This window comes from Schistocerca nitens, chromosome 2, assembly GCF_023898315.1.
Source record: "Schistocerca nitens isolate TAMUIC-IGC-003100 chromosome 2, iqSchNite1.1, whole genome shotgun sequence".
Lineage (NCBI taxonomy): Eukaryota > Metazoa > Arthropoda > Insecta > Orthoptera > Acrididae > Schistocerca > Schistocerca nitens.
Genome location: NC_064615.1, coordinates 499,406,591 through 499,422,195, shown reverse-complemented (window position 1 = coordinate 499,422,195; position 15,605 = coordinate 499,406,591). Strand labels below are relative to the sequence as shown.

Genomic DNA, 15,605 nt, shown 5'->3' with positions numbered 1-15,605 from the left:
AATATATACCAAACCACTTCACAAGGGTATGTTTCAAAGAAATGGCTGACTGGCTTTAATAAATTCAAGAAACATATTTTATTAACAAAAAATATATCACTTACAAAATTTGAAGTTTATTTTATTTCTCTTAATATTCATTCATTATTTCCACTTTTGTCATACCCATCTATGAGCTTCACACTTCCTGTCATTGTCGGCTGTGAAAATTTAATTAAGCATGTTGTACAATTCATTCTTCACCTAGACATTTCTTTCAAAATGTCTCCCACCAGGAATTCGTTGAGCTCCTTGATAAGTGTCTTGCATGATTTAATTTTTCACTTGAGTCTTCATGTCATCCACTGTTGAACATTCACACCATTCCTCAGATTTCTATCGTTCATACCTGTGTCACCATACAATCCCTTTAGCTGAAACCAACAGCACAATGCAACTGCACAACAGGCTGTTACTTCCTGGGTTACCCTCATATATCTTCAATTCATTACATTCCTTTTCTTGTTGATTTGTTGCAGACCATTTTAACTCCCCAGTTGATCAAGTCATCTGATTTTCATCAGATTACAAAGTAACTAAAACATTTAATTTTGGTCTTCCCCATTGTTTATGTTTCATATCTAGAGAGATTTGTTCCGAACATACATTCTCATGAGTCTTTTCTGGTATTGTGCTTATGTTTTTGCCTGTCAGCAGCTCTTCCTTTTAACAGAAAACTGTTTTGCCTCATGCAGCATTTCTTGTATTATCCATCTTTATCTATTCAACTACAGCGAAAGAGCAAAGTTTGACATCTCTTCAAGAGTCTCTAATTGAAGTCTAACATTTTGCACTTTGGTAGCTAGTTCGTAACTATAAAAATGACATGAATTCCTCAACTTATAATATTCTTTCTGGAATGTACTTTCACTCTGCAGAGGGTTTGAAGTACTGACAAAAATGATTCAATGAGAGCGGGTAGCAAGTTGTGCATGGATAGCTCAGTCAGTAGAGCATCTGCCTGCAAAAGGCAAAGGTCTCAGGTTCGAGTCCCATTCAGCACACAGTTTTAATCTACCAGAAAGTTATAACAGTCTTGATTTCCAACTCATTATTGCAGAAAACAATTTAGTCTATCACGACTTACATAACTTTCCATAATTAATTAATGGCCCAGATCCCACAGTTAATCATGGATACAGCCTTTGAGTAGCCAGCTGACAGAAGTTATCATTTATAAATAAAGACAGTAAATATTATTAATCATGCAAACATAAAAATCACACACACTCATGCAAATTAATGCTACATTTGCTGCTAAGACAACAATGACATGTTTGTGCCATACATCCATTAGTTGCATCAACATGAAATAGCATAGTCTGACCACTGATGAAATTGTTCACAAGTTACTTGATGACTTTGGAAACAGTGACACTTAATTTTTGGAAGATACTGTTGTAAATGATTCTGAGGAAAATACAAACTATGTTCTGAAAGAAACTATAGAGAATTCACGTAAAGAGACTTTGGAATTAAATATTTGATATTTTACTGAAAGTGCTTTCGGTATGTAATTCCAAAGTGATGTTATTTGTTGCATAATTAGAAGAAGACTGTGGATGACCACACAATTGAGGAAAAAGCAGCATTATTCCACTGTATATTATGACTGAAGAGTGTGGAAGACCACGGACAAGGGTAAGGGTGAGAACTCCACATTTTGACTCTGAGAAAGGCTGACGATCCACTGACTGTATGCCACACCCATATTCTTCATGATTATCTGAGCAGTAAATATAAATTCAGATGAGGTTGTATCTGGGATTTCTCTGTTTATGCAGATGAGAGGTCTGACACAGTGACTATCATGAAGACATTGCTTTTGACGAATATACCAGAAAATCTACAGTGGGATAAAAGATACAGAACTTCAGAGACATGAGCAAATCTTTCATTGTAAAAGAAATATCTTAGCACTGTGTTGGAAGGAATAGCAAAATGTAAGCACAAGGCAAACTGCAAAAATGGGCACCTCTGCTGACAGAAAAACAGGGAGAAGTCAAAACCAATCTGTTTGGTGGATTATAAACAAAATTAGTTGGGTGTTGACTTGTCTGACCAGCAGACTGAGTGTCTGAGAATCATCAAACTGTGAAGTGATGGAGGAGGTAGGCATTCCACATAATTCTGAGTTTGACAGTAAACCCTTTGACACTGTAGGACAAATTCAAAGGAAAACACCTAACAATTTCCCAGTTCATGTAAACCACCTGTAGACATGCAAGTCTTGCAAGGGCCGCAGGAGAGTTTGAAAGGTAGGAAACGAGATACTGGCAAAAGTAAAGCTGTGAGGACATGTCATGAGTCGTGCTTGAGTAGCTCAGTTGCTAGAGCACTTGCTGCAAAAGGCGAAGGTCCAAAGTTCGAGTCACGGTCCCGCACACTGTTTTGTACTGCCAGGAAGTTTCATATTAGTGCACACTCCACCTCAGAGAGAAAATTTCATTCTGGAAACATCACCCAGGCTGTAGCTAAGCCATGTCTCCATTGTATCCATTCTACCAGAAGTGCTAGTCTTGCAAGGTCTGCAAGAAAGCTTCTTTGAAGTTTGGAAGGTAGGAGATGAGGTACTGGTAGAAGTAAAGTTGTGAGGATGGGTCATGAGTTGTGTTTGGGTAGCTCAGTTGGTACAGCACTTTCCCGCGAAAGGCAAAGGTCCCGAGCTTGAGTCTTAGTCCCGCACACAGTTTCAATCTGCCAGAAGTTTCATCTGTAGAAATTTTGCTGAGAAGAGATCTCTATCTGGTACTCCAGAACTCTTCAGACTATCAACTGGAAACCAATTTTTGAAAAAATCAAGACGGGAACACAGAGGAAACAAACACAATGTGCAGTGTACTAACAAAGAGGCAAGATGCTGACTGAAAAAGAAGCAACCAAAGTGGTGAATGAGAAGTCCCATTGGGTAAATTAGGCAATTCATGATACTGTTTCCTACAACATTCCCAAATATGATTGCTATACACAAACAAACAGTATGCTCATATTAATTATGTAGGCATCCACGGCCAGAGTCAGCTGACATGTAAGTTTTGTACCACATCATAATGTAAAAAAGTATACTGGGGAAACCAAATTACATAGTATGATACTCAGTAAACTTTTATGTCACACAGTATGCTTCATTATTAAAAACTTCCATGCAAAAGAAACATCTGATTAGTGGAAAATTCCGTGAATGTCCATTTGATCAATTTTTCATTCTACGAAAACAGTGTTATAAAGAAATCACTTTATGAAAGTTAATATTGAATTCAGGATCAAAGTATTACATACTACTTTAAATTAGGAAGTCTCTGTTTTTTGAATGATGTAAATGTTACTACTATGCTACTGACTTTCAAGGACTAATAAATCTTTAAACATGGGGAAAAACAGTTAGGTTTTCCTGCTGGGTTTGCATGGAACTGTTCAGTAAAAAATGTTTGTAATAATCTATGCTGTGCTCTTATGCACAAGATACCAAATTCGAGCAATTTGTAAATATAAGAGAAAGCTGCTAAGTTATCAGATTGGCATGAAGAAATGACAATGGTATTAATTAATATTGTTTCTCTTTTGTTGGCAAAAATTAGATTTTGTTTCTATAACTTTTTAAGGTAGTTGTATTATGTACAGTTCCAAAGAGAGAAACTAAAACTGCACACAATCATAAAATTCTTGGTTCTGAATGGTCTACCAATAACAAAAATTCATCTAAAGGTGATGAGCATTTACAAGAAGACTGCTCCTTCATTTCCTAAAGCTAGGAACTATGTGCTATCCTGCAACTGAAAATGATCCCTCTAAAAGACATCTCAAAACTGCACTCACAGATGAAGAAGTGCAGAACATGGTCTAGGAAATTCTTGATTCAAAGTTTATGAAACTGGTGTCACATATATCAGAAGAAAGAGTACCATATACTTATTAAATAGGAAACACTTTCCTGATGTTCTGGAAATTATTTTAAAGTACTGTAAATTTATGTAAAAAGTTAATTACAAGACAGCTGTGTGCACAATACACCCTAACATTTGTCAAATGCTGACCATCAGCAAATGAAAAAAATAATGTATCATCAAGATTTGAACCAACTTAAGGAGAATTATAGTGATTTCTTACAATATAAGTGAGTCATGGGTCTCCCACTTCATGCCAGAAATGTAACATAAGGTAGAGGAGAGTGACTCTGCACAAAAAGCAAGTAAGACATACCAGTACTCTGTGAAACACAAAAATAATTTTATTTATGTCTTACCTTGCAAAGGGCAAAACAATACTTTTAAATACCCCGTATAACAGAAGTTTTCAGGAGTGACTAGATGAAAAAATATGCAAGAAATAGATCTGATTTGGTAAAAAAAAAAAGCATCACATGTCATGTCAAGAGCATGAAACATGTTATGGCCATGTGAAAACTGAAGAATTTGAAGAATGACACTTATTCATCCTTTCTCCTATGAACTCCCTTCCCCTGGTCTTCCACTTATTCTCATATTTAGTTAAGTTTGTGGATGGAATAACTTTGAGTCCACGAAGTAGTAAAGGCAGCTGTAGATGGTTATTTTGCAGTCTTGTAGGACCAAATTTCAGGGATGAAACTAAAATTGACAAAATGGTTTGACCTAAAATTGGTCAAAAAGTAACTGCATTTTGACTATTAAAACACCGTCATACAGTTTTAGGCTGTGGAAGTTTTCCCTTTCCTTACATTAGACCCTATGCATACCTACAGACTCACTGTATAATAGTTATCTGCCAACACATCTGACTTCAATCATATGTTATGTTATAACCCAAATTCAGAAAAATTGCTACTTGAAAACAGGGAGAAAACATCTTGAAAAAGGATATTACCTAAGGTATCAAGCCTTCTCTTTTTAGCAGCTTGATCTGGCTTAGCTGCTTCTTGTTTGGGAGCAAATGTCTTTTCTTCAAGTGTAAAGACTGTTGACTGCTCCTTTTCTGTAAATCTTAGTAACAATGAATTTCCCAAGCGAGAGCCCAGGAATAAGTAATTATCTTCACAAACACATGTCTGTAAAATAAAAAGAGAAAATATCATTAAAATGAAAATATAAAGCTGCACAGAGTACAAAATGGAAGAGGAGACAAATTGTAAACTGACAAAAATTGTCCACATATATGTTTACATTTCCAAAAGTGCTTGTATTTTACTAAGTTTGTAACGAAAATCATAAATAACATTTTATTCCCAGGTTATGTGAGATTGTAGCTGAGTTTGTTCAATATAGCCCATGAGTCTATACATTCACGACATGTTAGAAGGTAAAGTACAATGGCACTGTTTGCTGGGAACTGCTAACAGGTTGTTCAGCCACCTAATGGCTAAATGGAAGGGCTTACCTTCAACACACCTACCTCTGTGACGTGTAATTGTTGTGTCTTAAGTATTTGGATCCACTGCAGGTGATTGTAGTAAGAACATATAAAACTTAATGTTGCACTGCTGTTGTTGATGACAATGAAAGAGAGAAAAAGGAGGGGTTGTGGCACATAGCCCTCTTCAATTGCACCAAGTAGCCAAGCACACCAGCAAGATGAATGTTCCCATCCTACAGACAAATGACCATCAACATTGTCAAATACCCTCATTATGTGGGAAACTGCAGAAAGATTTGGAATTCAACCCAGATCAGTGACACACAGTCAGGTTATGGGGAACTGTACACAACCGCCGCTCCATTCTTCACTGGTCACATACTAGGAATGAAAATTTCTACCAACATAAGGATCTAAGCCAGGTAACTTCCTGTCGAATGCCACCACAAATGCATACATTACCGACCTTGGCCACAGAAACACACTTCCCAACATGAACTCAAACAATATATCTTGTGTAAAACTAATGACAGGTGGAGATCCAGAATTGAATGGGGTTGGAGTGATCATGATTTAGAGTAATTTTCTGTATATGTTTTAAAATCAGCAATTCTCTTGGAAAGAGAGGGAGAGGTGGAAACAGGAGCTACATTTTGTTAAAGGTTTACAATTCTTATCACTTCCTCCTTCATATCTTTCCCTGACTGATGGAAATTAGTGATCTGATGGAACTGTTCACAAATTACTGTGATTCTTTTCACATTAACATTCAAGACAGTCAAGAAACTTCCATGGTAGATATTCACCACCATCTGAAAAATATCTATGAATATAAGCATGTGTCTGCAAGTATTGTAAGACAATGGATAAAACATGTCAAGTATGGAAATACTAAAACTGGGAACTGCTCCTACACCTAACATAAGTCAGCTTCACACAATTACCATTGTTGGTGAACTGGCTTGTATGAATAAAATGTTTATCACGGACAGATATATTCCTGTTAAGGAAATCACACAATGGAAAGTCATGTTAAAGAGATAAGATATAATTATGAGGTGAAATATATGAAGCTGATTGTCACAGTGTGCCGCTGCAGGAAGGACGGAAGACTGAGTTTAATGTCCCATCGACATCGAAGTCATTAGATACAGACCACAAGCTCAGATTGTGTCAAGGATGGGAATGGAAATTTTTCATGCGTTTTCAAAAGGGACCATCTTGGCATGTGCCTGGAGTGATTTAGGGGAAATCATGGAAAATCTAAATCTGGATGGTTGGAAAAGGGTCTGAATCGTCATCCTCCCAAATGTGAGTCCAGTGTGCTAACCAGTGCACCACCTCACTTGGTTGGAACCACTACTGTTGGCCAGAAACAATTGACAAGTACAGTCAGTATCCTTCTTCACATCCCACACCAACTGCAGATGGCTTTGCTTGAAAATCACTCACTTGCTCTCAAAAGTGGTGTTTGCAAGGCAACAGTATAACAATCACAAAGCAGAACTTGTGGCTCTAATGCAGTTCAACACAAAAAGTATTTTTACATCATAAAAAAGTATTTTTACACCACAAAAGCTGGGGTTTCACAATATGATTATTGTTTTAGGGCATTAAATGGTTTGGTCTTCCAGAGAGGGGGCAAGGAAGAACTATGGGTCAAATGAAGTGGATTAAATAGAAATTCTGTCAAAAACTAAGAGAGAGATTTTAAAATAAAACATTTGTTTATCAGTAGTACTAGACTATAGAAAGTCAAAAGTTATTTAAAAATTCAATTGAAAGAACAAAAGTGACCAAATAAAAAACAAACCAACAATTCATTTACAAATTAACCGAAAAAAATTACAACCTCTTAGCCTAAATAGACCACTAATTACGTGAAAATCATTGTATGATGCTATGCAGCATTCAATACTGACACTAGTAATTCCTATTTTCCTCACTTTTTAATGAATGTTTGGTCAGATTGGAGCTTTTACACTAGTGTCTTTTAGCAGCTGGGAACAGTCATTTCCCTAAACTGCCAATGGTTCACTTCAACAACTGGTGCCCTATGGTCATGTCTTCAGTTATGGAAACAAGTAGTCAACAGAAAGAAAGATGAGACCAGAATAAAAAGTATAGTGAAGCTGATTAGCAAGTACTAAGTTCAGCCTGATGAGCCAGAGTGTCGCATTATAACAAAACAAAGTGCTGTGTTTTGCTTTCAATGAGTAGCTTTAAGCAAGTAATATCTTCGACAATCATGCTTCTTTATGGGTCTAATATTTTCAGACTGCATGCTAGTGACTGTATTAAATGTGGTATTGGACTGATGATTATGGTTAAGCCAAATGTTTAGTCTTAATTATCACAAAAAAGGGCCTACATTGGAAATGCTACCTTTGAAAGCCTGTTTCAGATTTCTCTGTGAATGCTTGCTAGCAGCAAACACCACATAACAAATCAGTAGTACTATAAACATGTCCACTGAACCATGATATGGCCATGCCAATCAGTAGGACATAAGCATTCAAGTTACTACAATAGATGCTCTAATATGTCCCTGTCTTATCTCTTCTACATTATGTCTCATCTGTTGCTTTCTGGATTTCCACAACTGTAAATGATCTTTGTCTCTCATACTGTTCAAATTTCCTATCAATCTAAGACAATATGATTGAGTTATCATTAACAGAGTTTTTAATGTATCTCACAATACCATGTTCGACAATTTTCAGTGCTTTATTGGAAACATTCTGACCTAAATTACGAGTTTTATCTAGCATTCTGAAAAGTTAATAGCCAATTTAGAAAACCTCTTATTTCACTGATCTCATACGAAGTTCCACACATCTTTACACCAAACTAGATTATCGTGTGAAAAAAATTGTAAGAATAATATTCATGAAGACAGAAATGTATTAACTTTTCCCACAAAATTTTGTCTAGGTAAGTAATGCAACACAAGACAATCATCACACTAAATGAAGTGGAGTTCTGGAACAATTATTCAACTTGCTCCTACATGTGGTCTGGCCTGTCGTTTCTGCCTGTCATTTTCATTTACCAAATGTGTGACATGAATTCTTTTAACAGTCTGACAGGCCTCTCGTCTACATATAAATAAAGCCAAATTATGACAGTTGTTTATATATGGAGTTCTACACAGCAAAACAGTTCACTCTGGTGAGTTGAAAGCATTTCATTAAAAGCAATAAGAATGGTAAAGTATATTTTCTGGAATATCTTAACTATATGCTGCACTAAACCAAAATGCAGATAAAAGAACTGCTGCTATTCTCAGTTTAAAAACAGAGTTAAACTGGGACATAGTAAGTGTGGTTAACAGACATCAAACATGATAGTACAGTAGATTTTCTGTTCACTTTAGCTTTCTACATTTCAACTGCTTATAACATCTATTTATTTCCAACCAGCACTTATTTTGTCTTACAAGGGGACTGCACCTACTCTTCATCACTGATTTCATCCAGGTAATCCAGGAATGGAAGCAATGGAAGTAGGAGCTCAAGACAGCACAGTGCTTACAACAAATAGCTCTTTTGGCACAGATCAACTGAGGAATGAACAGTTTATGTTAGTGTAGTTTTTCACCAAAAACGGTAAACTATAACCCAGTATCATTTTCAATAGGTGCTTCAACGCTTCACTGTGGATGCTATCATCATACGGCTTCTGTTCTTCTTCTACCTATGTTCCAACCACATTAATATTTTCACTCTTATATTTTCAGCTAAGTCCATATTTTTCATAACATTCTCGAAAAATTCACATTATTCGATCGAGACCTAGCAAGCAACTGAGCTTCATAGCCATAGCTGGTGTTGTCCCCAATAGCTAATGGGCTGATTTTCCCTGCATCGGGAATTTATTGTTCACATGCAGCTGCCGAGGACTGCTCGAAGGTCAAAATGAAACAACTGAAAAGAACATCCTGTATGCTTTAACTATAATCCATTCATGGAAAGTTATTTTCAATCCCAAATTTTTCTCTTCCTTTCTTTTTCATGCCTTTTATAAAAATATTAATAAACACAACATACTGAGCATTATTTCGGTTTATTTACAGTGAAAGTAATGTAAAAGTTGAAAATAAGAAAAATAAAAAAGTTTCTGCATAAAGACTCAACACCATGACCCTCTGATTACAAAGTGGAAACTGCACTAATATAAATGGCTCATGCCTCACCTGACCCGTGCCAAAAACATTAATTTTACCCAAATCCTTGGCCACCTGTAGCTCACACTTCTGTTAATTTAATTTCTGGCCAAGCCCTGCATATCCTATAAATCTGGATAAAATCAATGATGACCAGTATGTGCAATTCCCTTGTTAGAATACTTGATTCAGATGCCATAATACGTGGCATTCTAAGTTGTGCCTCATTAGGAGACTGCCTTTAACAAACTCTTTTCTGCCCCTATTTGACTTGGATATCTCTTCATTTCATTCTTTAATGGTCTGCAAAAGACGAAATAAATCCCTGTAGCACTACGCCTCTGGGGCTGTCAGTCACCTGTCTCAATTATTTTAATTGTGTACTGCCTCGAAAGCTTATCATTGCTGCTTGATACCACTATACTTTTAACCATCCTCTGGAATTACCTTTCACTTCCCTGTTATCTCTAAATATACGAGTGGTGCTGGATGGTTATTTCTTTTGTTTCATAGCTTGCACCATTTTCTGTTTATTTAACTTATTTCTCAACATGGATATTTCATAGATTTATGCAACATTTAGTTTCAATGTTTTGTGTTACGTCACAACTACACAATTTAAGATGAATTTTATTTGGTAAGATTGTTTCAATAAATCTGTATTATGTAACACCTCTCCAAAAACTGTGAAACAGCTCATTGACAACGTAATTATAGTGTGCATTAATGCGGGAGGTAACCCAGTTTCAAATAGTTCTGAACAATTACCTCTACTAACCACTAGCAACAAATAAGATTTTGTCTTCCTCAAGATTGCTGGATGGCCGTATCTGCTCTCCTCCAGAGTTCTTCGGTGGCAGTACACTTTTATCCATTGTTGAGCACAGCAACACTTTGTTGCTGACAACATACCCTCTCTTTGCTGCTACACATGAATCCCAAAAATTCCATCCCCTCCGCACTCTCTAATAGCACTCTCTCTCTCTCTCTCTCTCTCTCTCTCTCTCTCTCTCTCTCTCTCTGTGTGTGTGTGTGTGTGTGTGTGTGTGTGTGTGTGTGTGTGTGTGTGGAGGGGAACGGTGAAAGGAAGGGGGGGGGGGGGGGGGCGGCACTCATACGGAGATACATTTTCAGGTATGATGTGCACTACAGTTGTTATCTGAGGCAACTTTGCACGCCAAAAACACGTTAAAAAATGTAAATAGTGTAGAACATTCAAATCGGTGTTTTCATTGATAAATATGAAATTGTTCCACCAAGCAGCAATGGCAGAATACATTAACTGCATTTAGTGTCCTCGTAACAAGTGCCAGTTTTTGAAACGGGTTCCTCAAGATATTTATGCACCACAGACACTTCACTTTCTCTCTACCTGGATGCCATTCCCAAGGCCATTGCATCACCTTAATCTGAACTGTGTAAGTGATCTGTTCTTGGAATATGTCTCCATTTCTAATTTATGGATTTGTAGTTATAAGACATGTAATTCTACAAATGAAATCAGAATGACAGTGTTCAGAAATAAAATATTCAGCAAACATAAAGTCACTACTGTGAAGAAATAAAAGTTCAGCACTCCATATGCACGTAAAAATTCTGTATTAAACTATTTACTACATTCCATAATTCACAAACATGAAGGTTGGTTTAGTCAATATTGAGGTCACACTTGCTGCTTCTACACTTGAATTCCACCTTCTCACATTGCCTACAGAAATGTGCAGCCTCAGACTAATTTAGACTATCATGCACATAAAGGACTATAATAAATAATTCTGTAAGTCAGAAATAGCTTCTTGCTTTTGAGAATCACAAAAAAAAGCACCTCCGTCCCTTAAGGATATCTTATGGTATTCGAAAAAGTAAATGCAAGTTTGCAACTTGATACAGAGAGCCTTCTGTTGTCTCGAACACAAAAAAGGACACACAATTTTGCCACCAAAATATTTGATCACCTACCTTATGATATAATATGTATGATAGGCAGCAAAGTTAAATTTGAAATAAAACTGAAGAAGTTTCTCCTTGACTGTTCATATCTGTATTTAAAAAAAAGAATACCCTGTACGTGATCAGCATGTCACCACATTTCCATATGAATGTGTAACGTGAATGTAAAAAAGACATCTCACAACATTACAATTAATCATACAAATTATCTATGGAACATGAAACTAACTATCTGAGGCAGGGGACTGAATGAATCTGCTCAAGACTTTGGGGCAATGGAATCAGCATTCTGCAGCTACAGTGTGAAAGTAACTAAGAGTGAAAAAATAGCTTCCCACTATATTTTTGATGGCAAGGTACAACTTTCTCCACCTGTCTGTGGTGCCCCAACTTCTATGAAATTCTGTTTTTGTTATATTGATACATATAGTGTCATTTTCTAGTAAAGACAATCCATGTGACGACAGCCCAAAATTGCAACATCAGGTGGAGTAACCGAAAGGAAAAACCGAGAAAGTGCACAATATAGTACTAGGTGTCCAGCGATTAAAAGGCGTATAAAACAGTAAACAACATTAGCACATCAGACAAAGGGGTACAATATACAGGGTGTTTAGAAACTGGTTCCCATAAATGTAGGATGTGCTCATATGAACATGGGTGTGAAAACGTTTCGTTAGAAAGTTATGAAAGGAATTCGCTGCAAAGACCCCCCAATTATGGCAATGACCCTCGGACATGCGTTTTTACTTACCCTCTGATTTACACAAGGCCTTGGCATTCATTTTTAGTCTGTCTAATTGTGTTCTGTTCAGCAGCAACATGTGGGATGAAATCATTCATGATTATCTTATTGGTCCCTATTTCTTATGATAACATCTTACTGGGCAATGTCGCTACAGTTTCTCAGAAATGAGGTTGAGGTGCTTCATTTACTTGACAATGTACATCTAGATACCATCCAATGAATGCATAGTTTGTGCACAATGGTGCTCCACCTCATTTAACTAAATGTTCGTCAGTATCTCGATAACCAGTTCCTGAATCGAAGGATTGGTCAAGAGGGATGTACTGCATGGCTTGTGCAGGCTGCCTCTCTTTATTTTAAAAAACAGCAACAACAACAACAACAACAACTCTTGCAATTAATACTGGATGGGATTATTTGTAATTGGGAGAACAAGAACTCTTCAGAAAATTTGCACTCTTTATTACCTGTTAGCTAATAACTTTCTGTTTTGGGTGACGTAAAATTAAATATTGTTGTTGTTGTTGTTGTTGTGGTCTTCAGTCCTGAGACTGGTTTGATGCAGCTCTCCATGCTACTCTATCCTGTGCAAGCTTCTTCAACTCCCAGTACCTACTACAACCTACATCCTTCTGAATCTGTTTAGTGTATTCATCTCTTGGTCTCCCTCTACGATTTTTACCCTCCACGCTGCCCTCCAATGCTAAATTTGTGATCCCTTGATGCCTCAAAACATGTCCTACCAACCGATCCCTTCTTCTAGTCAAGTTGTGCCACAAACTTCTCTTCTCCCCAATCCTATTCAATACCTCCTCATTAGTTACGTGATCTACCCACCTTATCTTCAGCATTCTTCTGTAGCGCCACATTTCAAAAGCTTCTATTCTCTTCTTGTCCATACTAGTTATCGTCCATGTTTCACTTCCATACATGGCTACACTCCATACAAATACTTTCAGAAACGACTTCCTGACACTTAAATCTATACTCGATGTTAACAAATTTCTCTTCTTCAGAAACAATTTCCTTGCCATTGCCAGTCTACATTTTATATCCTCTCTACTTCGACCATCATCAGTTATTTTACTCCCTAAATAGCAAAACTCCTTTACTACTTTAAGTGTCTCATTTCCTAATCTAATTCCCTCAGCATCACCCGATTTAATTTGACTATATTCCATTATCCTCGTATTGCTTTTGTTGATGTTCATCTTATATCCTCCTTTCAAGACACTGTCCATTCCATTCAACTGCTCTTCCAAGTCCTTTGCTGTCTCTGACAGAATTACAATGTCATCGGCGAACCTCAAAGTTTTTACTTCTTCTCCATGAATTTTAATACCTACTCCGAATTTTTCTTTTGTTTCCTTTACTGCTTGCTCAATATACAGATTGAATAACATCGGGGAGAGGCTACAACCCTGTCTCACTCCTTTCCCAACCACTGCTTCCCTTTCATGCCCCTCGACTCTTATAACTGCCATCTGGTTTCTGTACAAATTGTAAATAGCCTTTCGCTCCCTGTATTTTACCCCTGCCACCTTTAGAATGTGAAAGAGAGTATTCCAGTCAACATTGTCAAAAGCTTTCTCTACGTCTACAAATGCTAGAAACATAGTTTTGCCTTTTCTTAATCTTTCTTCTAAGATAAATACAAAATTAAATATAGGATACATAAAACCACTAAAGACAAGACACAAGCAATACAGTAAACATTTCTTCAATCCTTAGCTCCTAGCACTGTTTTCTCTCCAATCTTGCTACAGCTTTACATGGCGTGCTTTCCTTTCTGTGAAAGAATCTATTACCTCATCAAAGTTCGTCAAACGCTTTGCTACACAAAAAATTGAAATATCGTTGTCTAATACTGTATAAGCTGTTAATACAAATAGTACCCAAGAATGGTGTAGTTTCTCGATTTGATTATGTCTATTTTGTCACTGCTAGATAAAACAAAATAGGCCTTTCTAAAACTGCAGAAATTGTAAGACACACCAAATAAATGAGACTGTTTTGGCACAAATGGTCATTTTTATAACACAAAAGACCAACATAAAATGCCTACTCACTCCACCTGAGCCACATACCCCTACCTTCTACCTATTCCCCAAAATCCACAAAGAGAACCATCCTGGCCGTCCCATTGTGGCAGGCTTCAAAGCCTCAACACAACATATCTCAGCTCTGGTAGACCAACACCTCCAACCAATCACCCGCAGACTCCCATCCTACATCAAAGACACAAATCACTTCCTAGAACGCCTCAAATCCATTCCCACTCCCCTCCCACCTGAAACCTTTGTCACCACAGATGCTACATCCCTTTACACAAACATCCTACATACCCATGGTCTCTCTGCCCTCGAATACTACCTCTCCCAATGCCCACCCGACGATCTTCCTTATCGCACTTGCCAACTTCATCCTCACCCATAATTACTTCACTTTTGAAGGCCAGACCTACAAAAAATTAAGGGGAACGGCCACGGGAACCAGGATGGCTCCGTCCTATGCCAACCTCTTCATGGGCAGTGTGGAAGGGGCTTTCCTGAAGACCCAACAGCTGCTTCCCCTGTCCTGGTATAGGTTTATAGATGACATCTTTGTGGTCTGGACTCATGGTGAAGAAACACTCCTTAATTTCCTCCATAACCTCAACTCCTTCTCGAATCTGAATTTCACCTGGTCCTTCTCCAAAACCCAAGCCACCTTCCTGGATGTTGACCTTCATCTTGTTGAAGCTCACATCCAAACCTCTGTCCACATCAAACCCACAAACAAACAACAGTACCTTCACTATGATAGCTGCCATCCATTCCGCTTCAAACGCTCCCTTCCCTACAGCCTAGGTATTCATGGCAAACGTATCTGCTCCAGTGACAAATCCCTCAACAATTACACCAATAACCTGACCAGTGCTTTCCTCTCCCGCAACTATCCTGCAGACCTTGTCCACAAACAGATCTCCCGAGCAATACATTCCTCCCCATCCAACAACAATGTTCCTACCTCCATGCCCACCAGAAGCATCCCCGTTGTCACCCAATATTACCCTGGCCTCGAATACATTAACAAATTACCCTGCCAGGGATATGACTTTCTCAAGGCAAGCCCTGAAATGAGATCATCCCTTGAAAATATTCTCCCCACACCACCCATAGTTGCCTTTCGTCACCCCCCTAACCTCCGTAACATCCTTGTAGGGTTTCTACAATATTCCCAGACCACCTTCTCTACCCAGCGGTTCCTACCCCTGTAACCGACCCCACTGCAAAACCTGCCCCATGCATCCCCCCCACAACCACCTACTCCAGCCCCGCTACTGGTATAACATACACAATGCAAGGCAGGGCCACATGTGAAACAACACATCAT

The 15,605-nt window shown here is 37.8% G+C and overlaps 1 protein-coding gene across 3 annotated transcripts in view; it reads right to left on the bottom strand.

Annotated features, from left to right (window-relative positions):
• LOC126236473 (cleavage and polyadenylation specificity factor subunit 1) overlaps positions 1 to 15,605 on the bottom strand; it is a 328,004-nt gene that overhangs the window by 240,326 nt on the left and 72,073 nt on the right. For all 3 annotated transcript variants that reach the window (XM_049945805.1, XM_049945806.1, XM_049945807.1), the window contains one exon: positions 4,882 to 5,062. In XM_049945805.1, coding sequence (XP_049801762.1) covers positions 4,882 to 5,062 — 181 coding nt within the window. The remainder of the gene's footprint in view (positions 1 to 4,881; positions 5,063 to 15,605) is intronic.